Here is a 25,753-nt window from a genome sequence, read left to right on the forward strand (position 1 = left end):
AACATAAATTAGTATATTAATAGTGAAATATATTACATAAATGCATTAAAAGTCACTGTGTTTTATCATTGGGTCACCTAACCACCTTCCATCATTGCATTCACCAAGCTAGCTAATGCTCACTTGAAGTAATTGTTTCATGTTTTGTTCAAATATTTTGATTTTACGGCCTAGTTATACTGCATTAAAGTGTAAAATAAAGACTTTGATGAACAGAAATATGTTACTGTAGTAATTATGATAAAGAGAAACTATGCCCCTTGGGGGGCGTTTTCTCCCACTCTACCCTACTGCTTTTCTGGGGATGTGTAACAAAAAAGAGGAACATTAATAAGCTGTGTAACATAAATTAATCAGCTGTCAGCAGTGTTGGGTAAGTTACTCTAAAAAAGTAATTAATTACTAGTTACTAATTACCTCTTCAACAGTGTAATTAGATTACTGTACTAATTACTCTCTCTAAAAAGTATTTAATTACTTTTAATTACTAATTACTTTCAAAATCCCATATCAACCAGCTGAATAATACAAGGAGAGGCATGAATCTGTTTTAATTCTTTCAAATAAATACTATAAAATTGCATGAATTATCCTTAAACTGACCAAGGTGGAGAAGGTTACATTAGCTATAAAAACATACTTTTTAGCATCAGACAATAGGCTACATTTTGATGTTAAACCCACTACTGTTTTATGTCTGATCTCATGACATTTCACACTTTTTTCATACATATTTTACAATAATTCATACGAATTTGTACGAGTGCGGTCGTAATATTTAGACACCTCATAAAATGCATACGAATCGCTGTGAGGTCGGATTGATCTATACACAGTTTTTACCTCAATTACATCAGAAGTAACTGTAAATAAATTACAGATAAATTAAGAGTAATCCCTTACTTTACATTTTCAAGGAAAAGTAATGAAATTACAGTAACTAATTACTTAGTAATTAGTTACACCCAACACTTGAAGTATGGTGCACGCAACTTATCCATTGTAGCATCAGTGAATCTGTGATGGACTGTGTGGTCTGTTGAAGAAAGCTGTTGACTCCCACTTATCTGAATTACTTACACCTGGCTTGACATAGCCGCTCCCCCTGAGCCTGGTTTGGCCTTTGTGAAACTCATAAAGCCAGGATGCACTGATCACACTAGGTCAAGCCCAGCTTTATCTCTTATCCTGGATTTCTAAATTCTGCTTTTGTGAATTAGCCCTCAGAACCCTGAATTGTTATACTATAAATTTTAAAAAAATAAATATTTTCAGCCCTGGTTTCAGAATTTTTGTTGTTTGTACTATATGCAAAAACAAATTCAAGTTCCAGTTCCATTTATGTGAAAAAATCATTCAATAAACTTTAAAAGTCAATGTAATGCTCTGTTGCTCTGTGCTGTTTTTTAATGTTATTTGTCGAACAAGCTGTGGTGGTTTGAACAAGTTTTGGAAGTAATATTAAATGAAGACTGTATGAAGAGCTTTGAAACGATGGCTTCAGTATTAGATGATGGAAAAGAAAATACAAATTTTAGAAAAAAAACTTTTTTTTTTTTTTTTTGCTGCATCCAACTTTTCAAGTGGCGATTATCACACATTACTCAATTCAAAGGCAAACTCGGATTTCTTTTAGAGGTATTTTATTTGCAAAATTACATTTCTTTCCACATCTCCATTTTAAACAAAGACCAAGGTCTTCTAATGTGCCTCGTTATTAAAATAATCATTAAGAAATGAAAAAGAATTGTTTTTATTATTATTTAGAATTTTTCTTTATTGTCACTCATTTAAATTTCTGAAATAAATTTGAACATGTAAAAGCTGCAGAGTAAAGAGAATAAAGCCTATCTACCAGTGTTACAGCCATTCACAGCCTAAAGTTACACCACACACTGTCCCTGCACTTCACCAGTTGAGAATTGAACCTTACTTTGACTTATGATAACTGTCCCACTGGTCAGTGAGAGAGACTGTATGGGCCCACTCGAGCTGCGAGGTTTACACTATCAGTGCTCACATTCACAATGCCAGCGCAGTCAGTATGCGCTCAGGACGGCCAGTAAGGAATCGCTAGTCTTACTTCCTCATTCGTTCTATATTATTTTTGTATATGCATAGCTATGCATACAACCTCGCTAAACATTCATAAATATGTATACATATAGGCACACATATTATTATGAATAATTGTACATATATATTTATAGAATATATGTTTTTACGTTTTTATAAATGTATATGTACACAGGGTGCAGATGTACAGTACAATGTGATGTGTATGCACACGCATGCAATCACACATTTCTACACGCTTTAACCGGCACGATCCTGCGTACAGTCTGCAATACGCGGCTTCTAAAAATGTGCCCTTCCTGAAACGGGACAAAATTTTGGAAATTTTGAAAAGATTTCCAATGTTTTAAAGCTGAGTCCGTTTGACGAAAACAGAAATTTAAAGAAACAATTTTAAGACATATTGTATTTGCAGTTTCTGAACAAAGTGGTTAATTTTGCATATTGTATACAATATTTTTTGCCTAATTTTTCTTCCTTTTATATTAAAAGACATTAAGTAGTTTTATAAACCAGAAAAAAAACTCAGTCTACAGAGAGATTTCCCATCAGCACGCTGTGCTGCATGTAATATTTGACATCAAGCTGTACAGCGCTGTCCAATCACACATACTTCATCCTCATTTACAGGTACAGCCATACTCAAAGGCACAAAGAGTCAAAAGTTGTCTTTCTTGTTGAAGTTATACAAAATAACATTTTGAAGTCCTGTACAAGATTGAGTGACCTTGCACATTTTTTAGGATTAACAAAACAAACCCCCTGAAAATATATTGTTTTTCTGTTTATCTCTATTTAGGACTACCTCCAAAATGAGGGCTGCCCATAATAAAGGAGGCATCAATTGTCCAGTGACAGATCTCCCAAGATGGACGCTTGCTGCCGCAAAAAATGCAAATCCCACAGGCCTCTGCTCCTACACTACGCTCTGTGCTCTGTAATCGGTTACAAACTCCTATCTAGCCCTGAAGTCCTTTCTGCACGCTTTGCAGAAAAAAAAACAACAACAAAAAGGCAATTAAAAATGAAACTAGACTAAACAAAATGGTAAAAAAAAAAGGATAAATATAAAGGTGCTACATTGTGAATTTTGCCTCCTGCAAAATTAAACCCTTCATGTACCCCCTCACTCCTATGTCAAGTACTCCAATATCTCCTTCATTAGGTGGAGGGAAAAGGTCAAAGGTCAAACCACCCTGACACAGGTTACCAAAGGTTTTCATTACATCCTCTGGTTTAATCACATTTAATATAACCTCATCTAAAGCCAGCCAATTCTGAAAAACAAAATATAAAGAAAGGAATGACCTGGGAGTGACACAAACACAAAATAGTATTCATTTCATCTTATACACATACACATTCATATCATTCTACCCCGCTCACTTCAGATCTCATATATAGACTAAAATAAATAAAAAAGGAAAGCAAACAAGTGAAAAGCAGAAAAAGGAACATTACAACATTGTCACTCTTCAGTAGTTCAGCCCATGTGATGTGGGACTGGCGAAGTGTTGATTGGAGGAACAAACCGATCCAGGCAGCCAATCACAAGAGTTCATACTGGCGGAGATGCATCCTCTGAATAATGTCACGACAGTCATTGAATACACGACGGATGTTTTCCGTGTCCACGGCACAGGTAAAGTGAGGATAGCAGTAGTGTTTGTCTGTGCCACTCGCTGTGCTGATTTTCTGTGGGTTCATGCAAACACACGTCAGGCAACAACTGATGTATGTGTATGAGCTGTAGTACACTTTTTAACTTTATTGTATGCTCATACATATCTGTTATACCAACATTGATGGTGATTTAAAGGAGTAGTTCACTTTTGAAAAAAAAAAAAAAAAAAAACTTTTGCTGATAATTTACTCACCCCCATGTCATCCAAGATGTCCATGTCATTCTTTCTTCAGTCGAAAAGAAATTAAGGTTTTTGATGAAAACATTCCAGCATTTTTCTCCATATGATGCACTTCAATGGGAACCAAACGGTTCAAGGTCCAAAAGACACTTCCAGTACAAACTGCAAACTGTTTAAAGGGCTTTAAACGATTCCAGATGATGAATAAGGGTCTTATGAAGCGAAACAATCGCTCATTTAATAAATAAATAACAAAGTTGAAGTTTTATAAGCTCAAATGCTCGCCTTGCTCTGTTCTGTGATGCACGTTTGTGACCCTCCTGTTCGAACTCATTCATCAAAATGAACAAATCTTTTTCCGAATCATTTGGTTCATTCAACGATCAAAACAAATGAAATGACTCGAAAAAAGATTTGTTTGTTTTGATGAGAGTCACGAACACTCATCATAGAAAAGAGCAAGGCGAACATGTGTGCTTATAAAGCTTAAACTTTTTTATTTACATTTGAAATGACCAACCGTTTCGTTTGATAAGACCCTTATAAGTTTGATAAGACCCAGTTCGTTTTGATAAGACCCAGTTTTTGCCAGCAGCCATATCACCCTGTAGCCCAAGACTGGTTGCCCACTGAAGCTAAGCAGGGCTGAGCCTGGTTAGTACCTGGATGGGAGACCTTCTGAGAAAGCCAGGTTGCTGCTGGAAGAGGTGTTAGTGAAGCCAGCAGGGGGTGCTCACCCTGTGGTCTGTGTGGGTCCTAATGCCCCAGTATAGTAATGGGGATACTATACTGTCAAAGAGCACAGTCCTTCGGATGAGATTTTAAACCGAGGTCCTGACTCTCTGTGGTCATTAAAAATCCCAGGATGTCTTTTGAAAGAGTAGGGGTGTAACCTCGGCATCCTGGCCAAATTTGCCCAGTGGCCTCTGTCCATCATGGCTTCCTACTCATCCCCATATCTACCAATTGGCTTCATCACTGTCTCCTCTCCACCAGTAAGCTGGTGTGTGGTGAGCGTTCTGGCGCACTATGGCAGCCGTCGCATCATCCATGCTGCACACTGGTGGTGGTTAAGGTGATACCCCTTTCTATGTAAAGCGCTTTGAGTGCAGAGAATAGCGCTATATAAATTATTATATTATAAATTATGAATTATTATTATTATTATTATTCATCGTCTGGAATCGTTTAAAGCCCTTTGAACAGTTTGCACTGAATGCACTGTTATTTGGACCTTGAACCGTTTGGTTACCAGTAAAGTGCATGATATGGAGGAAAATCCTGGAATGTTTTCATCAAAAACCCTCATTTCTTTTCGACTGAAGAAAGAAAGACACGGACATCTTAGATGACATGGGTGTGTAAATTATCAGGAAAAGTTTTTTTTAAAAGTGAACTACTTCTTTAACATCATAGATAGTGACAATAAGAAAACATAAACATAATTCGTCATACCAAAAATTCATCTCGGATAAAAAACTTTGCCCTGGAAACTTTCGGATCTTCTCCTGGGTCAGGGGTCGCTGTGCACATAAAGAAAACAGATTATTGTTTAATGCATGCAAATTCATTGGAACAATTTGAAAAATCTCAGTCATAGGTGAGTTTCAAAGGGTTCATACACTTTTTCCAAAGTCAAATTAAAGCAATTTTCAACCATTTTCAAGGTGCATTTTCAAGCTTTTCCAGCAGCACACAGCTGTTGTAAATTGCATATTTACATAGACAAGTCAAATCAAGTCACCTTAATTTATATAGCGCTTTTTACAATACAGATTGTTTCAAAGCAGCTTTACAGTGATGATAGGAAATTAATGAAACAAAGATTGTTTTGGTTGAACAGCAGCTCTAGAAGAAAGTCATATTCCAGTTTTTGATAGATTCATTTGATTTCAGTTGCAAAAATCATTAGTTATTAACTATGGGGCCGCTTATACGACAACACTCTTAAACAAAAACTTGCTCTGGCCATTAATTTCCATGACATCGGTGTTTGTTGCCTGAGAATGGAAACTTTGAAATAGGTGTTGAAAACGATACTGTCATCTCTATGCAAACTTCAAAAATGTGAATCCTCAAAAATGGTGACGCCAAATACTACGAGTTTAGCGTATGTGCATGTAGTCTTTCTTTGCAAAGAGATATTGCAAAATTACAGGTTTACGTGGATCCATGTGAATGGAAATCACCCTGACAATGTTTTTATCTGAACAGATACAGTACATGTTATATTTGGGGAGGGGGGAGGCCGAGGAGGCATCCAGAGGGGATAGTCTAGTTGATACAGTCTCTGCTGACTCTTCAGGGCCACGTTGTGGTCGTGTCTAGACGCAGGTCCTGATCTGATCTGGATCCGGCAGACAACGGTTAACCTCGCGATAAACAGAGGGACTAATTTAGCATAGATGGTATTTTTCTAATGATGTAACTAATACATGAGGTGTTATGGAATGTGTTCTCGGTTCCGGGTGACCATATTTATGCAGCATAACAATCATTTTAAATGATTTGAATTATAGAAATGATGGATGTGATGAGAAAAAAAAATTGTCACGGTGTCTCGCGATATCACATGATCGAGTGTGAGGGTGAAATTAGCATAGAATATGCCACAGCAACAATAGGCTTTATGCCGTGCGTCACGTGACCAAACCGGAAAACGGGTCTCATCGCATCCGCTTGTCAGAGAAAGTGTTAACGGCCGTAAGAACTGACTACGATATCTATGGATATTTAAGGTAATCAGCTAACCTAACTAGTTCACTTTGTTATTGCCGTTTTATTCCATTTAAATATCTAAACGTTACTGTGAAGAATAAAAAATATAAAACGTTTAAATATTAATCTGCACATGTGAGGGATATTGTTCATGCTAATCTTTGCTCGCTCCTTTTAAGTTATCTTGAGTAAAACCGCAAAAAAATTCATGAAAAACATACAAAAGACCTGGACCGGAAGCGATTCGACCTGTTTTACAGAGAATGCGGAAGTGAGTTGTGCATAAAGCCTATTACATTATGGTGCCCACTGTCGTTTTGCTTTCTTTACAGAAATAAAAACAATTTAATTTAGTTAGATAATGATAACTTCTATTAAACGTCTGGTCTGCTCATCCAGCACAAGCTGCAGAGTTTGTGTACATAGTGCAGCAGGAATCACAATCACGAATTTGAAAGTGAAAGTAAAACGCAAATTCCCTGATGAGTGTAAATAGGCAAAATACAAAAGCCTGTCTCGGAAAATAAAACCTATCTTAGGCAGGGCCGGCTCTGTAAATCTGGGGGCCCTAAGCAGGATAATTTTGGGGCCCTGCCTTGCACTTAACCCGTTTAATCCCACCGGTCACAATTGTGACCGCAGTTTTTTTCTTATTTCTGGATGCTCTAAAAATGTTGTTATTGACTTTGGGCAAGAAATTCAACTTTTAAATGACAAAATAGATTGTCTTGATTAAAATCAATTAATGTCATGTGACTAGTGTGAAAGGTCACATGACCAGATCAGTTCACTTTCTGCTTGCACATCTAGAAGAAGATCAGACTCCCTCAGACTAGTAAAATAAGTAGTATATAAAACATCTTAATTTACAGATAGAACTATCAAATTTTGTACATATATTCTTTAAAGGGTCTACTACTGATATATTTTGAGAGTTATACTCCTGCATTTATATTTTGCTCGTAAGATTTGTAAATTTGTTTATGGTCACAATTGTGACCGGTAGTATAACAGTATAGCAGTGCTTCAATTGAAAACACAGGTATTGGCAGATATTGGCGTGTATTGGCAATCCTACACTGAATAAGCCACATCTGTGAGGAGGATTGAGGATCTTGGCAAAGGAGAAGTGCTCACTAACACAGATTTAGACAGATTTGTGAACAATATTTGAGAGAAATAGGCATTTTGTGTACATAGAAATGGTCTAGATCTTTGAGTTCAGCTCATGAAAAATGGGGGCAAAAACAAAAGTGTTGCATTTATAATTTTGTTTAGTGCAGTTATCAGTATCCCAGAAACGTTCAATGTGTTGGACCTTCTCGACGTGCATGACCCCCTTCCCCCCACCCCTACCCCCACCCCAAATTGAAAGTTACTGTGATAGTGATGGCTCAGATAGGGAGTCCCAGGGTGAAACGGCCCATTTGCCAGGTAGACTATTGAATGGCGATGCAGAGGTGAACTATCTGGAGGATTGTGCAGATGTTCATGAGAACCAAATGGTGTGCCCCACACATGACCACAAACAACTCTTTCTCCAACATTCGGCCCATCTTCAATGCACTGAAAGAGTGCACACACCTCTACCTGAAACTGGCCTAGGACAGGGCCCAAGTGTAGACATGGTCTAGCCCATAGGGGTCTAGCCGAACAAGCGGAAGTTCCTCCAGGGTGTAACTTTGTTCATGACAACCTTTTCATCTCACTAAGCCTTCTTCACGAAATGACAAAACGAGATATTGGATGTCTTGTAATGAATTGTGTCAATAGGTCTAATTGAAGAATTTGAATGAATTCTGACTATGTAGTTTCCCACCGGTCACTATTGTGACCGAGTATAAAACCTAATATTTCAACATAAAATCAAAAGAGGCATATTGTTTGAGTGTTAGGGAGGTCTAAGGAGTAAAATGCATGTACTCAAGTTGCAAGAAAAAATTTGGGATTAAACGGGTTAACAATGGAGTATTTCCACCGCAAACCGGCAACTGAATACAATCTAACTCCATCAGACCACACTTTGCTATGGGATATTACCCAGAATCCTTGTAGTGTTGTGACGTTTCAAACACCTAACCAATGCGGGAGAACGGTTGCTATGGTGCTGTTCAGAGAGCTTCCAATATAACTTCAACTTCCAACAGCTTCCAACATAACTTCAACTTCCGACAGAACAACAACCCTAAGCACACAGCCAAGATAACAAAGAAGTAGCTACGGGACAACTCTGTGAATGTCCTTGAGTGGCCCAGCCAGAGCCCAGACTTGAACCTGATTGTACATCTCTGGAGAGATCTGAAAATGTCTCTGCACTGACACTCCCCATCCAACTTGATGGAGCTTGAGAGGTTCTGCAAAGAAGAATGGGAAACACTGCAAATAGATGTGCCACGCTTGCAGCATCATACTCAAAGATTGAGGCTGCAATTGGTGCCAAAGGTGCTTCAACAAAGTATTGAGCAAAGGCTGTGAATACACATACATGTGATTTTTATTTATTTATTTACAAAACTTTGCAAAGATTTCAAACAAACTTCTTTCACTTTTTCATCTTGGGGTAATGTAGATTTTTTAGGAAAATAATTAATTTAATAAATTTTGGTATAATCAACGTCAATAATTATGAGTTTGGCAATCAGTTGTTTTCAGATTTTAGGATTCCCCCATTCAAAAACATAGGACTTGGCTGCCCAGAGAGTTTGCAAATATGGCCTGCCGAGCGCAGACTTTCCTTGAAAGGGACTTTGGGAAAAATGATCATAATCCTTATTTTTTTTAAATTATATTCCCCAGGCATTTTCCTCTTTTGTATTTTCTCTGTCATATCTCTCTTTCTACACTCACCTAAAGGATTATTTGGAACACCTGTTCAATTTCTCATTAATTGAGCGTCAGTTTTGGCAGGCCAGGTAGTCAAGACGCTGCTTATGCCATTTGCTAATAATACAATCTCGACAGCTGATCTGCTCCAGCTGAGCTGCATTAGCGGGGTAACTGCTGCTCAATTGCTGCTCAATGGCCAAAGCTCAAACAAGGCGCCCCATTTAAAGCTCATTAAGATTGCTCAATACATGCTTGCTGCCCGCCACCTCCCCAGCTCCTCCCAGGCATAACGTGGCATTTTTTTATGTCATGTTGCCGCTCTGTTCACGGGGAATATTTTAGTTCTCACAGTCCTAAACTGTGTGAGCGTTCCTTAAAGGATTAGTTCACTTTTGAAAAAACTTTTGCTGATAATTTACTCACCCCCATGTCATCCAAGCTGTCCATGTCTTTCTTTCCTCAGTCGAAAAGAAATTAAGGTTTTTTAATGAAAACATTCCAGGATTTTTCTCCTTATAATGGACTTCCATGGGAACCAGGTCCAACCGAGGTCCAAACGACAGTTAATAACAGTTTCAGATGCATGTCTTTAACCCTTATGCTGCATTAGGGACATTTTTGGTCTTTTGCAGTTTAATTTCTTTGACCATTTTGGCTGTTTTAATGCAAATGGTATGAAATTTGGCAAAATTGTGACTTTTTGGATACATGTAAAAAATGTGATCCCATTTTGCAAAATATGTATAACACACACTGTGTAGATCAAATAGTAACACTCAGCACCATAAAGACCAAAAATGGCCCATTGAAACCCATTAAAACGTTGTTTAAATCTGAGGCTGTCAGTAATACATGAAACATGATTTTTGCACAAACATCCTTTCATTTTGAAGCAAAAGCATTATATTTGCATTATATAGTGTATTCCACCAGATGACGTCACTACATATTTATTCCCTATGGGTGGAAATGCACCTTATTTTAGGCAATAGGCAATGTTTAATAGGTGGCCATTTTTGGTCTCTAACGCGCTAAGTGGGATTTTTTTGCAAAGTGGGACTGTGATAATCCAAATCGTCTCGGTTACGTATGTAACCCTCGTTCCCTGAGTAGGGAACGGAGACGTTACGTCAGAAGTGACGGAGATTGGGGGTTTCGCATAGAAAGCCAATCCTCTTCGAGTATTTAAACACGAGCCAATGGCATGCAATGCCTTGGGGCTGCGGAAATTTGCATAGCGTACTCCGCCCTACTCCGTGAGTATAAAAGGAGGAAGTGAACGCAACCGCAGTATGTCTTCGCTGAGGAGCCAAGACTGAACTCGGCATCTACCCAGCGATACAGCAGAAGTGGCAGGGAGACGTAACGTCTCCGTTCCCTACTCAGGGAACGAGGGTTACATACGTAACCGAGACGTTCCCTTTCGTAGTCACTTCGAGTTACGTCAGAAGTGACGGAGATTGGGGGTCTGTGCCATCACGCCAACTTCAGGCTGTCTTCCAGTGCCCTGCGAAAGTCTGAACCCCCGAGCCTTACCTGTTTTCCTTAGGGGATCCGACTTAGACACAGGATTACCAAGGTACACTGGGAAACATATCCCGAAGGGGACATGCTACCAGCTGCCTACCGAAGGGAGGACTTACGAATACACATATGGCCACATAGGAACACATATGGAATCACTGGAGCACCAACCGCAGGTGGCACTAATTTCAGCTCCAGGGGTGGCAGATGGCTTGCCAAGGGAAGACACATGCTCAGAGAGGCTTACAGTGGATAATACACATGAGACGGTTACCAAGGGGGAACCGTACGCATGGAGGCACCTAGCCAGCATCCAGAGCCACAGCAGTGGTGCCCCGCATCGTCGGTGCTGGAGGACTCAAGGCTTCAATGGAAGAACTGAGGAAATATCGCACTTATCCAGTCCGGGGAGTGGAGTGGCGAGCAAGCGAAGACACCTGAGCGGATCCAGAACTGGCCGAAACGAGTACGTGAGAGGATACCGGCTCAATTCGCAGACTATAGAATCTGGCGAAGGTGTTGGGTGTCGCCCAGCCTGCAGCTCTGCAGATGTCTGTTAGCGAGGCGCCGTGCGCTAAAGCCCAAGAGGAGGCCACACTCCGAGTGGAATGGGCCGTCACACCAAGGGGGCACGGAAGGCCTTGCTGCTGGTAAGACAAAGCAATGGCATCCACAATCCAGTGGGACAGCCGTTGCTTTGAGAGAGCCCTTCCCTTCTGGCTCCCTCCATGACAGACAAAGAGCTGGTCTGAGGTCCTGAAACACTGCGTTCTGTCGACATAGGTGCGGAGAGCACGTACCGGACAGAGCAGTGCCAAGGCTGGGTCTGCCTCCTCCGGGGGCAGCGCTTGCAGGTTCACCACCTGGTCCCGGAAGGGAGTGGTGGGAACCTTGGGCACATATCCAGGCCGGGGTCTCAGGATCACGTGAGAGTAAGCCGGCCCGAACTCCAGGCACGCTTCGTCAACGGAGAATGCGTGCAGGTCCCCCACCCTCTTGATGGAGGCCAATGCAACCAGGAGTGCTGTCTTCATGGACAGAAACTTTAACTCTACCGATTGCAAAGGCTCAACGGGATGCCTCTGCAGAGCACTTAAAACTACCGAGAGGTCCCAAGAGGGTACGAGGGGAGGACGAGGCGGATGCAGCCTCCTCGCTCCCCTCAGGAACCTGATGACCAGGTCGTGCTTCCCTAAGGACTTACCTTCCACTGCTTCATGAGAAGCGGCAATGGCCGCGACGTAAACCTTAAGGGTGGAGGGCGACAGCCTGCGCTCCAACCCTTCTTGCAGGCAGGAAAGCACGACACTGATCGAACATCTCCGGGGGTCTTCTCCGCGAGAAGAGCACCAATTGACGAAGAGGTTCCACTTCAACGCATAAAGGTGTCTCGTGGACGACGCTCTTGCGGAAGTGATGGTTGCCGCCACCGCAGGTGGCAGCGAACTCAAACCTGCCTCGTGCCGTCCAGGAGCCACACGTGCAGCCTCCAAAGATCGGGACGAGGGTGCCACAGAGTGCCCCGTCTCTGAGAGAGTAGGTCTTGTCTCAGAGGAATAGGCCAAGGAGGTGCTGTCGCGAGGAGCAAGAGATCGGAGAACCACGTCTTGGTGGGCCAGTAGGGGGCACCAGCAAGACCTGCTCCTCGTCCTCCTTGATCTTGCACAACACCCGTGCAAGGAGGCTCACTGGGGGAAACGCATACTTGCGTGGGCCCCGTGGCCAGCTGTGCGCCAGCGCATCCGAGCCGAGAGTGCCGCGGGTCAGAGAATAAAACTGGGCGCAGTGGGACGAGTCCCGAGAGGCGAACAGGTCTACCTGTGCCTTCCCGAACTCGTCCCAATCAGCTGGACCGACTGGGGATGGAGTCGCCATTCGCCGGAGATGGGGCGGACCCGGGACAGCTCGTCGGCTGCCCAGTTCCGGTCTCCAGGAATGTAAACTGCACGAAGGGACCTCAGGTGCTTCTGACTCCATATCAAGAGGTGGCGGGCGAGCTGCGACAACTGGCGTGAGCGTAGACCCCCCTGGTGGTTGATGTACGCTACTGCCGTAGTGTTGTCTGAGCGGACAAGCACATGCTGGCCCTTGAGCAACGCTCGGAAGCGGTGTAGGGCGAGCCGTACTGCCAACAGCTCGAGGCAATTGATGTGCATGAGGCGCTGGGCTCCTGTCCAGGAACCGGCGGCTGCATGCCCATTGCACATGGCACCCCAACCCGTGGTAGATGCATCCGTGGAGACAACGAGATGCCTGGAAACTCGCTGAATAGGGACGCCGGTCCGTAAGAAGCTGAGGTTCGACCACGGGAAGAAGGTTCGGCGGCACGCTGGAGTCACTGGAACTCAGAGCGAGCCGCGATGCCATGCCCACCTCGGGACTCGATCGCGAAGCCACAGCTGAAGCGGTCTCATATGAAGCAAACCGAGCGGCGTTGCCGCGGCCGCGGATGCCATATGCCCCAGGAGCCTCTGAAATAGTTTCAGTGGAACCGCACTCTTGCCCTCGAACTGTCGAAGACAAGTCAGCAGTGAGTGCGCGCGCTCGTTCGTGAGCTGCGCGGACATGGCGACCGAGTCTATCTCCATGCCGAGAAAAGAGATCCTCTGCACGGGGCAAAGTTTGCTCTTTTCCCGGTTGACCCGAAGGCCCAAACGGGCTAGGTGCCGGAGCAACAAGTCTCTGTGTTCGCAAAGCTGAGCTCGAGAGTGTGCTAGTATCAGCCAGTCGTCGAGATAATTCAGGATGCGAACCCCGTGTTCGCGAAGGGGAACAAGGGCTGCCTCGACGATCTTCGTGAAGACGCGAGGGGACAGAGCTAACCCGAATGGGAGAACGGCGTACTGATATGCCTGGCCCTCGAAGGCAAACCGAAGAAACGGTCTGTGTCGAGGTAAGATGGACACATGGAAGTACGCGTCCTTCAGGTCGATCGCTGCAAACCAATCCTGATACCGAACACATTCGAAAATGCGTTTGGCCGTGAGCATTTTGAACGGTAGTCGATGGAGAGAACGGTTCAAAATGCGCAGGTCCAGGATCGGTCGTAACCCACCGGTCTTCTTGGGGACAATGAAGTAGGGGCTGTAAAACCCGGACTCCACCTCGGCTGGAGGGACCGTCTCGATTGCACCCTTCGCCAGCAGGGTCGCAATCTCCGCTCTCAGGAGTGGGGCATTGCCACCAACTATCGTGGAGCGAACTCCCCTGAAGCGGGGAGGAGACCGTGCGATCTGAATCGCGTAGCCGAATCTGATCCTTCTGATGACCCAGCGGGATATCCCGGGCAGCACTAGCCAGGCTTCCAGGAAGTGAGCCAACGGGGTCATGTGAACCACAGACGTCCCCCCGGAGGGGCAGCGTGGCGGGTCGACTGGCACGCGTGCAGGGATGACCCCGCTCGGATGCGTCGAAGCCCGCTCCCCGACGGAAGGGACCAGGGAAAGCGGAGCGTTCCACGGGGGTCCGTTCCGCCGGGGGTCTGGCGACAGAGGGGGAAGGGATTGGCGTAGCCCGGGGACGACACTCGCACCCTCAGAGACAGAGAGGAATGTGTGGGCTGACGCACTGGAACGTCGAGCGCACTCATTCCAGTCTGTGGGCTCAGTGATGATGTCAAGTCTTTCTTAACCAACTCAGGGCGCTGCCCACCCGTGGGCGAGCAGCGGGAACTGAAAACGAAAGATTTTCCCCCCGGCCCTCCACCGGGGGCAGGAGGGGGCCTGCTCCCGCCTCCTGGGGAAAAACTCAACTCCATCACTGAGCAGCCCGTATCAGGATCATCGCTTACCTGGCGTTTAGCGGGGTGTGCGGCCTGAGGGGGCTGTGACGCCTGCCGGCGGCCTCCTCCACGCCGTGGCCCGGATGAAGGCTGCTGCTGGGGCGGGGCGGGAGGCAGGGGAGCCGCGGGGGGGCGTCCTCGGCGGCGAGCAGCGGGAGGCATCTGAGCCGACGACTGGGTGGAGGCAGCAGCTGGTCGTCGGGGCAGAACATGTTTGATTGCCTCCGTCTGCTCCTGGGCAGTGGAGACTGCTGGGCAAGAGTTCTCGACTGCACCGCCAAAAAAGGCCAACCTGGGAGAGAAGGGCGTCGAGCAGACGAATCCGCTCAGCGCTCCGAGTGTCTGCCAGGTTGACGCTCCTGGACCACACTAGTGGCCATCACCTGACCAACGGCGCGAGCGGCCACTTTCGTTGCCCTTTTGGAGAGCAAGGTCAGTGGCGGACCGCAAATCTTCGAATGCCGTTGGATCAGTCCCGTCCTCGAGCATCTCTCTGAGCATCTGCGCTTGCACAGTGCTCATCGCATGCAAAGCGGAGGCCGCCCGTCCCGCCGCTCTATAGGAACGCGCCGCCATGGCAGACGAGAACCTACAGGCTTTGGATGGGTGCCTAGGAGGACCACGGAGGAGGCGCCCTGTGGACACAGCTGTATCGCAACAGAACGCTCCAGCGGGGGCATCCCAGTGCACCCACGGGCGGCCCCCCCATCGAGGGGGGAAAGGCGGGGGAGAGATCGCGCTCTCGAGTGGACAGAGGAGTCCCCCAAGAGCGCGATAACTCCGCATGCAGCTCGGGGAAAAAAAGGCAATGGAGTTGGCCGTGGCCTTGCGGCGGCAGCTTTGTCCAAAAACCAATTATCCCTCCGTGAGAGATCGGGGGAGAATGGAGGATGCCACTCTAACCCAATACTCCCAGCGGCTTGAGACAGCATGCCGTCAGCTCGGGATCCGACACGGGCAGCGCTGGCTCTCCCGAAGGGGGCAGTGCAGCCGCATCCTCATCTCCTGAGGACTGTAGCCCACCTAGTGATGCTGCGATCGACATCACATCATCATCTGGAGCGCTGCTCGAAGCAGCCGGTACCACTGAAGAGGCAGCCGACTGAATCGAACTAACGCTCGCTGGCTCACGCACTGAGGCGGGAGGTGTGGCCCGAGAAATCGTCGGGGCTTTATGCCACACCGTCACCGTTAATTCGCCGGGTCCCCGGTCGACGGGCCCCCTTTCGTGAAGGAAGCCGATCGAGTAAGGGGGACCGGGGCTCTCACTCTAGTGAGATTTTTTTTTTTTTTTTTATAAAAATATATATTCTATATATAAAATATAATTTTTTTATATATATATATATATCTCTTTTTTTTTTTTTTTTTTTTAACCTCAGTGTGGAGATGGTCATGTCCCCATAGCAGGAACATGAGTCATCCACGAACGCTGCTGCTGCATGCTGAATGCCCAGGCATACAGAGCAGCGATCGCGACCATCAGATGACGACAGAAATCGACCGCATCCAGAAGAACACGGGCGAACCGTCTTTAAAAAGACGTGCCGCGTGTAGCTCTTTTACAGAGAGGAGGAAATTCACTCTTTCAGCGCTGAGGCGACCAGGGAGAAGCGCAAAGTCTGGCAGACCACTGCACAGATCGCAGGCGATGCAGAAACTCGCTGGGTACCGCCGTCACACCAACACTGAAGAGGACGCTCGTCTCGAAGAGTCTTGTAATAGCTTTCAGGAGTGAAGAGGTTCTCTTGGCTCCGAAGCAAAAACATACTGCGGTTGCGTTCACTTCCTCCTTTTATACTCACGGAGTAGGGCGGAGTACGCTATGCAAATTTCCGCAGCCCCAAGGCATTGCATGCCATTGGCTCGTGTTTAAATACTCGAAGAGGATTGGCTTTCTATGCGAAACCCCCAATCTCCGTCACTTCTGACGTAACTCGAAGTGACTACGAAAGGGAACTAAAGTTTTCTCTTTGCATTTAGTTTATTGAAAATAATTGAATTTTTGTGTTTTTTCCTCTCATACAAATCGATGGTTTCGCAAACAAAACTGGTAATTAAAGGGTTAAAATCCTGAAATTGAATACATTTTTGGTAGTTATGATGAGGACTGATGCTGGTTAAAAGATTTAACTTGGTAAAAGTGGAAAATAATAATAATATATAATATTTTAGGCAATGTTTAATATGTGGCCATTTTTGGTCCTTAATGCACTCAACGGTGTTAAAAATCTAATGCAGCACAAGGGTTAAACGACACCAGACGATGAATAAGGGTCTTATCATGCGAAACGATCGGTTATTTCAAAACTTATTCCAAAAATGTAACTTTTCTAAGGACAAATGCTAGCCTTGCTCTATTCTGTGAGGCGCGTTTGTAACGTCACGTAATACGTAATTACGTTCAAAAGGTCACGGGCGACGTAGCCAGAAGTACAGAGTCAGAGAACAACCGAGGTGTTTACAAGTTGAACGCATAGGTTGAACGTGAAAACTAACTCAAACGTCGTTTACAAAAAAGGAATTAAAAGGTAAAACAACGATGTCGGACGATTTTGATTCTGTACTTCCGGCAACGTCGCCCGTGACCTTTTGAACGTAATTAAGTATTACGTGACGTTGCAAACGTGCCTCACAGTATATTACAGGGCTAGCATTTGTCCTTAGAAAAGTTACATTTTTGGAATAAGCTTTGAAATAACCGATCGTTTCGCATGATAAGACCCTTATTCATCGTCTGGTTTCGTTTAAAAACATTTGAAGCTGTCCATTATAAGGAGAAAAATCCTGGAATGTTTTCATCAAAAACCTTAATTTCTTTTCTACTGAGGAAAGAAAGACATGGACATCTTGGATGACATGGGGGTGAGTAAATTATCAGCAAAAGTTTTTTCAAAAGTGAACTAATCCTTTAATGTTGCTGCTGCTGTCCTCCTCAGGACTCCCTGAACAGAGCCATACCGCCAAATTTCAATTCAGGAATATCAACTATTGCAATTTAATTTAATATTTTCTAAATAAAAATTTTTATAAATTATTTTTTGTCTGTATGTTCTTGACTTAATGGACCTGACAGAAATGCAATTATGTAATCATCCAATCACATGGCAGTTGCTTCAATGCATTTTGGGGTTTGGTCCTGGTCAAGACAATCTCCTGAACTCCAAACTGAATGTCACAATTGGAAAGAAAGGTGATTTTGAAAGGTGAAACAATTTTGAGTGTGGCATGGTTGTTGGTGCCAGACGGGCCAGTCTGTGAGTATTTCCCAATCTGTTCAGTTACTGGGATTTTCCCGTACAACCATTTCTAGAGTTTACAAAAAGGTGTGAAAAGGGAAAAAAAAAACATCCAGTATGCGGCAGTCCTTTGGGCAAAAATGCCTTGTTGATGCTAGAGGTCAGAGGAGAATGGGCCAACTGATTCAAGCTGATAGAAGAGCAACTTTGACTGAAATAACCACTCGTTACAACCGAGGTATGCAGCAAAGCATTTATTAAGCCACAACACGCACGACCTTGAGGCGGATGGGCTAAAACAGCAGAAGACCCCACCGGGTACCACTCATCTCCACTACAAATAATGTAGGCTACAATTTGCAAGAGCTCACCAAAATTGGACAGTCAAAGATTGAAAAAATGCTGCCTGGTCTGGTGAGTCTCGATTTCTGTTGAGACATTCAGATGGTAGAGTCAAAATTTGGCATAAAAAGAATGAGAACATGGATCCATCATGCCTTGTTACCACTGTGCTGGTGTAGTGGTGTGGGGGATATTTTCTTGGCACACTTTAGGCCCCTTAGTGCCAATTGGGCATTGTTTAAATGCCACGAGCATTGCATATGAGCATACCCTGAGCATTGTTTCTGACTATGTCCATCCCTTTATGGCCACCATGTACCCATCCTCTGATGGCTACTTCCAGCAAGATAATGCACCATGTTACAAAGCTCGAATCATTTCAAATTGGTTTCTTGAACATGAAAATGAGTTAACTGTACTAAAATGGCCCCCACAGTCACCAGATCTCAACCCAATAGAGCATCTTTGGGATGTGGTGGAAAGGGAGCTTCATTCCGTGGATGTGCAACCCACAAATCTCCATCAAGTGCAAGATGCTATCCTATCAATATGGGCCAACATTTTTAAACAATGCTTTCAGCACCTTGTTGAATCAATGCCACGTAGGCAGTTCTGAAGGTAAAATGGGGTCAAACAATGTATTAATCCTTTAGGTGAGTGTATGTGTGTGAGAGCATAAAAAAAATGACAAATGGGCGGACTTTGGATTTTTTTACCACTCACTATCAAAATCCCAATTGACATTTGGGAATTAGAATATCACCAGTGACCTAAGTTTCCGAATTTCCTACAGTGGTTTTGTCTCAAACAGACTAATGGTTTCAAAGATGCTCGCAAAAGTTTTTTTAAACGCTAATTTACAACGTTGAGAAAACAGCGAAAAAATAGGTTTTAAGACGATTTTTGAAGGTCCGGATGTTGTCGGTTGCATGAACATTCTGGGGCCGCTTATTCCATAAGTTAGGACCAGCAACACTAAAAGCCCAACCGCCCACCGGTGGAGAGTCTGACCCGGGGTCCCACGAAGGAGGTTTTCAGTGCTAGACCTAAGGACTCGAGTTGGAACTTATGACTGTACCAAATCAGCAAGGTATTTGGGTGACAGACCATATAGGGCTTTATACACTAGAATTAACAGTTTAATTGGATGCGGTTAATGACAAGAAGCCAGTGCAGTTGGTGAAGGATAGGAGTGATGTGGGCAGATTTTTTATTATATGTGAGGGCGTGTGCAGCAGAGTTTTGAACCATTTGAAGGCGGTGTATTGCTTTGGTGGGTAGTCCGCTGTATAGTGAGTTACAGAAGTCCAATCTGGAAGTGATAAAAGCATGAATAACAGTTTACACATCTACTGTATAAAGGTAAGAGAGGGGCGAATTCGAACAATATTCTGCAGGTGAAAAAAGCATGATTTTACAGTCTGACTAATGTGTGAGTGCATGTTCATTTAAAAAAAAACAAACAAAAAATCTGACTGACAGCTGATGCTTGTTAACCAGTCATCATCAGTATAGGGTGTGTTTGGTTCAGTTAATTAACCCGCTTCCAAAGTGTTTTATTTTAAGTGTTCATCTTCAGCTTCAGCTCAAGCAGCTCAAAAGTTATTAATGGATTATTTGAAACAATCATATTCCTTTTAAAAACTAAATAAACTAACTAAATTAAACTAAATAAATAAAATTGCTTTTTTCACTTTTTTATTTTATTAAACTGTTTTTTTTTAATTACAAATGTGTCTGTGTTTAACGAATAACAAACGAATCTATGTTGGCTAATGCTAAAATACAGGGAGCCCTTAATGACACATTAATATAATTTTAAAGGTTACAATTAACAACAGAGCCCAAATTATTAAAATCAGTTGCTATTTTTAGATATAATAATCAATGCTCAAGTAAAAAAATAAAAAAAGTCAATCACACATAAAGCAACCAATTAAAAGAACCATTTCGACAATGAGAACATTTCTGAGCCAAATAAAGATAAAGATGTGTTCTGGTGACTGGCGTGTTTATTGAACCAATCAGATCAGAGGAAATCGAGTGTATCAGAGAGGAAATTAGTATTGCGAGTATTGCATTTGATTGGCTACACGATGAAGATGGACCCACGCTTGCAAAACTCAGTGAGTGAGAGAATTGTTCCAAAACTGGAAGCGCAGGTAAAAGAAAGATGCAACTGTACAAATTGGGTTATTTCGGGAACTTTTTTGCCCCAAGCACACAACAAGTCATTTAGACATTTGCAACAGTATATATTTTTTTTTACACAAAGTTTAATTTTAAGCAATTCATCTGTTTTGTAGTTCCTGCCTCTGTTGTTTTCGCTTGCAAATTGCTGTTCACAGGCCTGCAATGCTTTTGGCCGCATTTGTGCGAAAAAATATGACAAAAGTGTAAGTGTGGAAAAATGAAAGTCTGAAGAATACAGATCTTTTTTTATTTTGCGTTAGCATGAAACTGCAGCTTCGAAATACATGAATTACCCTTACGAATAACAGTTGAAAGCTGCTAATATTTTTCCCTTACACTTGAAGGGTGATTTACACCGTTACAAATCTTCTCTTGCGCATGCAAATTTATTTTACGTTTGCAATCTTATGTACTCTTTCACAAACCTTACCCTGCGCATGCGTTTATTTGACATAATTTTACCCTTATACTATGTCAAAGTTCAGTGCATATCATACGACACAACGAATACATTCAGTCACTTCATTCCATAGACTATAAAAAAAGATGGACGACGCCCTTTCACTCTCTTCCATTGGTGAAAACTGAAGCCGCCAAAGTCCTTATTAGGCACTGACATTTTGTGCAGATTTGGGACCTGATTCTGCGCAGTAGTGAACGCAGGAGCCGAGTCTGCACAGTAGTGAGCAGGAAGTGGAGCTGCAATATCAAGGTCCCGCCCTCACTTAGTACAAATTTTACTCTGTGAAATAAACAGCTATGGACATGTACAAATTAAAGTTGCAGCTCCAATCTCCCCTTTCGAAAATCCCCAAAAAAGTCTGTTGGTGCCTCAGGGACTACTTTGATTGTCAACCATGACGTTACATTCCATTTTTTTATAGCATCAAATAACAAACTAAGACTAAACTTATTTAAAAAAAAAACAAAAACATAAAAAACACAACACTTAAACATAAATCAGCATGATAAAAACTAGCTAAGATAACAGAAAAAGTATTTGGAAAAAATGCATTTAAAATGAAAATTGTTTAGTTTCCATCGTGTTCTATTAGGAGATGGGGAGGACAGGGTTTATGACCTATACTGGGACCACTGGGGTGATCGAGATGCTTTATTTTTAATTGATATCTGCCTGGCCTGAACTCGGACTGTTCCTGAACTTTGATTATTGCTGCCTGCCCTGAACTCTGCCTGTTTTCTGGATTTACCCTGTTGTTTTGCCTGCATTGCTCTGCCTGCCTCGTTTTGACCCTGCCTGTACGAAGCTGCAAATGGATTCTTCTGTGCCTAGTGGATCATTACAGAAGACTTCGCCGCCTACCAATCCAGCAGCCGTCATGCAATTGACCACCGAACTCACAGCCCAAGCTTCTCGTTTAGACCTGCATCATCAGCAGCTTAGTCATCTGACTACCCTCACTGAGCAACTCGTACAGGGGATGCAGGAGCTTCGCACTGCTGTTGGTAATGTCCCAAACGCTCCCGCTACACCACCCCACCAAGTGCTCCTTCTGATACGGATATTCTGATATCTTCTGATATTTGGTTGGGGTACCCTCGAATTTATCAGGGAAAGCGAGTCGTGGATTGACTGCTGTGAGTCAATCCACGGCTCGCTTTCCCTGATAAATTCGACGGTACCCCAACCAAATGCAAAGGTTTCCTGTTACAATGCACGCTCTTCGTTGACCAACAACCAGTACTATACTCCACTCATGCTAGTCGCATTGCATTTGTTTGTTCTCTGCTCACCGGCAGAGCACTGGAGTGGGCTACGGCCGTCTGGAGACCAGAAGGCACCACATTTACCATATTTCAAGAATTTATTTAACAGTTTCGTCAGGTTTTTGAACATACCACAGAAGGAGGAGATGCAGGTGAACAACTCTTAAACCTCACCCAGGGAAGAAGAATCACTGCTGATTACGCTCTCACTTTTCGCACGCTTGCTGCACAAACGAACTGGGTCGAGGATACCTTGAAAACTCTCATCAGGAAAGGACTTACCGCTGAACTTCAGTCCGAGTTAGCCTGTCGTGGTGAGCAAAAGAACTTAAACGAATATATCGCTCTGGCCATTCAAGTCGACAACCTAATGCGGTCCAGACGCACCACCCAGGCACCAGTCTGTTACTCACTCGAGGCAGCAACCGCTCACGAACCTATGCAGCTTGGATTTACGCATATCACTCCAGAAGAACGAGAACGTAGATTTCAGAATCGGCTGTGCATGTATTGCGGTCAACCCGGACACATGAAACTCTCCTGTCCTGTCCGACCCTCTACTCGCAATCAATCGGTGAGTCCTCAAAAGATAACGCAAAATTCTGCTTCTTGTCTCACTCTTCCAGTTCGTTTGACCACACAAGATCAAGTTATTGATACTACAGCTTTTATAGACTCTGGAGCAGCGGGAAATTTCATTTCTCAGATGTTTGCCAAGCAATGTAATCTCAAATTAAATCCTTGTCATTCTTCCTTGTGGAGGCACTAGATGGACATCCCATCGGAGAGAGAAAGATCCAGTGTGTAACGGAAAAAGTCCAAATGCACGTTGGATTCCTTCATTCTGAGTACATCCAGTTTTATGTCATTCAGGCTCCACATCATTTCATCATTCTTGGTCATCCCTGGCTTCAAACCCATAACCCTCACATTTCTTGGAGAGAAGGGCAAATAATTTGTTGGGATGAGACTTGTAACAACCGCTGTCTGTCCAAAGTCACGCCCGTTTCACACATACTCCGTTTGCAGTGCGTATGCGGTGAGTGTTGCGGTGCGTATCCGGTACAGGAGCCGCACGCGCTAAAGTGCTTTCACATATGCTGCGTTTGCATTGCATGAGCTGTACCACAAACACTCGCTATTTTTATTTCAAAATCAGAAGTTATGCAGCAATAGTGTGACCAGTGACCAACAGTCCTGTTATCCCAGTCCTGTTTTCACGTCCTTCCTGGCCGTTTTTTATAAAGTGATGTCCTGGTTTTCAAAAAAAAAAAAAAAAAAACGCTGGAAAAGATCAGCTTTATAGCAAAATATAGGAGATGAGCAGACAAGGAGGATGAGGAGGAAAAACAGGTTAAAGAGGAAGGAAACTAGTTCGTTTTTGTACGTTTGTGAGAGGTATTTTTGTTCAATTTGAAGGTATTTCTTTTAGTTAATTAATATTGATATATTTATTTTTCTAATACAGAAGAGAGATTATTTTTTTAAATCATTATTTCATTCATTATTTTTTAAACCAACCTGTCATAATAAAACGTCTCGGTTACGTATGTAACCCTCGTTCCCTGAGTAGGGAACGGAGACGTTACGTCAGAAGTGACGGAGATTGGGGGATTTCGCATAGAAAGCCAATCCTCTTCGAGTATTTAAACACGAGCCAATGGCATGCAATGCCTTGGGGCTGCGGAAATTTGCATAGCGTACTCCGCCCTACTCCGTGAGTATAAAAGGAGGAAGTGAACGCAACCGCAGTATGTCTTCGCTGAGGAGCCAAGACTGAACTCGGCATCTACCCAGCGATACAGCAGAAGTGGCAGGGAGACGTAACGTCTCCGTTCCCTACTCAGGGAACGAGGGTTACATACGTAACCGAGACGTTCCCTTTCGTAGTCACTTCGAGTTACGTCAGAAGTGACGGAGATTGGGGGTCTGTGCCATCACGCCATCTTCAAGCTGTCTACCAGTGCCCTGCGAAAGACTGAACCCCCGAGCCTTACCTCTTTTTTTTTTTTTTTTTTGGGGATCCGACTTTGACACAGGATTACCAAGGTACACTGGGAAACATATCCCGAAGGGGACATGCTACCAGCTGCCTACCGAAGGGAGCACTTATGAATACACATATGGCCACATAGGGACGCATATGGAACACTGGAGTACCAACCGCAGGTGGCTACTGATTTAAACTCCAGGGGTGGCAGATGGCTTGCCAAGGGAAGACACATGCTCAGAGAGGCTTACAGTGGATAATACACATGAGACGGTTACCATGGGGAACCGTGCGCATGGAGGCACCTAGCTAGCATCCAGAGCAACGCAGTGGTGCCCGCATCGTCGGTGCTGGAGGACTCAAGACTTCAATGGAAGAACTGAGGAAATAACGCACTTATCCAGTCCGGGGAGTGGAGTGGCGAGCAAGCGAAGACACCTGAGCGGATCCAGAACTGGCCGAAACGAGTACGTGAGAGGATACCGGCTCAATTCGCAGATTATAGAATCTGGCGAAGGTGTTGGGTGTCGCCCAGCCTGCAGCTCTGCAGATGTCTGTTAGCGAGGCGCCGTGCGCTAAAGCCCAAGAGGAGGCTACACTCCGAGTGGAATGGGCCGTCACACCAAGGGGGCACGGAAGGCCTTGCTGCTGGTAAGACAAAGCAATGGCATCCACTATCCAGTGGGACAGCCTTTGCTTTGAGAGAGCCCTTCCCTTCTGGCTCCCTCCATGACAGACAAAGAGCTGGTCTGAGGTCCTGAAACACTGCGTTCTGTCGACATAGGTGCGGAGAGCACGTACCGGACAGAGCAGTGCCAAGGCTGGGTCTGCCTCCTCCGGGGGCAGCGCTTGCAGGTTCACCACCTGGTCCCGGAAGGGAGTGGTGGGAACCTTGGGCACATATCCAGGCCGGGGTCTCAGGATCACGTGAGAGTAAGCCGGCCCGAACTCCAGGCACGCTTCGTCAACGGAGAATGCGTGCAGGTCCCCCACCCTCTTGATGGAGGCCAATGCAACCAGGAGTGCTGTCTTCATGGACAGAAACTTTAACTCTACTGATTGCAAAGGCTCAAAGGGATGCCTCTGCAGAGCACTTAAACTACCGAGAGGTCCCAAGAGGGTACGAGGGGAGGACGAGGCGGATGCAGCCTCCTCGCTCCCCTCAGGAACCTGATGACCAGGTCGTGCTTCCCTAAGGACTTACCTTCCACTGCTTCATGAGAAGCGGCAATGGCCGCGACGTAAACCTTAAGGGTGGAGGGCGACAGCCTGCGCTCCAACCCTTCTTGCAGGAAGGAAAGCACGACACTGATCGAACATCTCCGGGGGTCTTCTCCGCGAGAAGAGCACCAATTGACGAAGAGGTTCCACTTCAACGCATAAAGGTGTCTCGTGGACGACGCTCTTGCGGAAGTGATGGTTGCCGCCACCGCAGGTGGCAGCGAACTCAAACCTGCCTCGCCCCGTCCAG

General features: G+C 44.5%; 2 protein-coding genes across 3 annotated transcripts in view; one reads left to right on the plus strand and one right to left on the minus strand.

Moving 5' to 3' along the window:
* The window catches only part of mppe1 (metallophosphoesterase 1), a 106,991-nt gene extending 103,219 nt beyond the window's left edge, over nucleotides 1-3,772 (plus strand). The window contains exon 9 of the mRNA XM_089125826.1: nucleotides 2,876-3,772. Coding sequence (XP_088981952.1) covers nucleotides 2,876-2,905 — 30 coding nt within the window. The 3' untranslated portion in view covers nucleotides 2,906-3,772. The remainder of the gene's footprint in view (nucleotides 1-2,875) is intronic.
* The window catches only part of gnal (guanine nucleotide binding protein (G protein), alpha activating activity polypeptide, olfactory type), a 188,523-nt gene continuing 164,396 nt past the window's right edge, over nucleotides 1,627-25,753 (minus strand). For both annotated transcript variants that reach the window (XM_089125829.1, XM_089125828.1), the window contains 2 exons: nucleotides 5,397-5,464; nucleotides 1,627-3,771 (listed from right to left, as the gene is read on the minus strand). In XM_089125829.1, the coding sequence (XP_088981955.1) occupies nucleotides 3,625-3,771; nucleotides 5,397-5,464 (215 nt within the window). In that variant the 3' untranslated portion in view covers nucleotides 1,627-3,624. The remainder of the gene's footprint in view (nucleotides 3,772-5,396; nucleotides 5,465-25,753) is intronic.

The sequence above is a fragment of the Pimephales promelas genome, chromosome 22 (genome assembly GCF_988280905.1).
Source record: "Pimephales promelas chromosome 22, fPimPro1.hap1.1, whole genome shotgun sequence".
In the NCBI taxonomy this organism is placed as follows: Eukaryota; Metazoa; Chordata; class Actinopteri; order Cypriniformes; family Leuciscidae; genus Pimephales; species Pimephales promelas.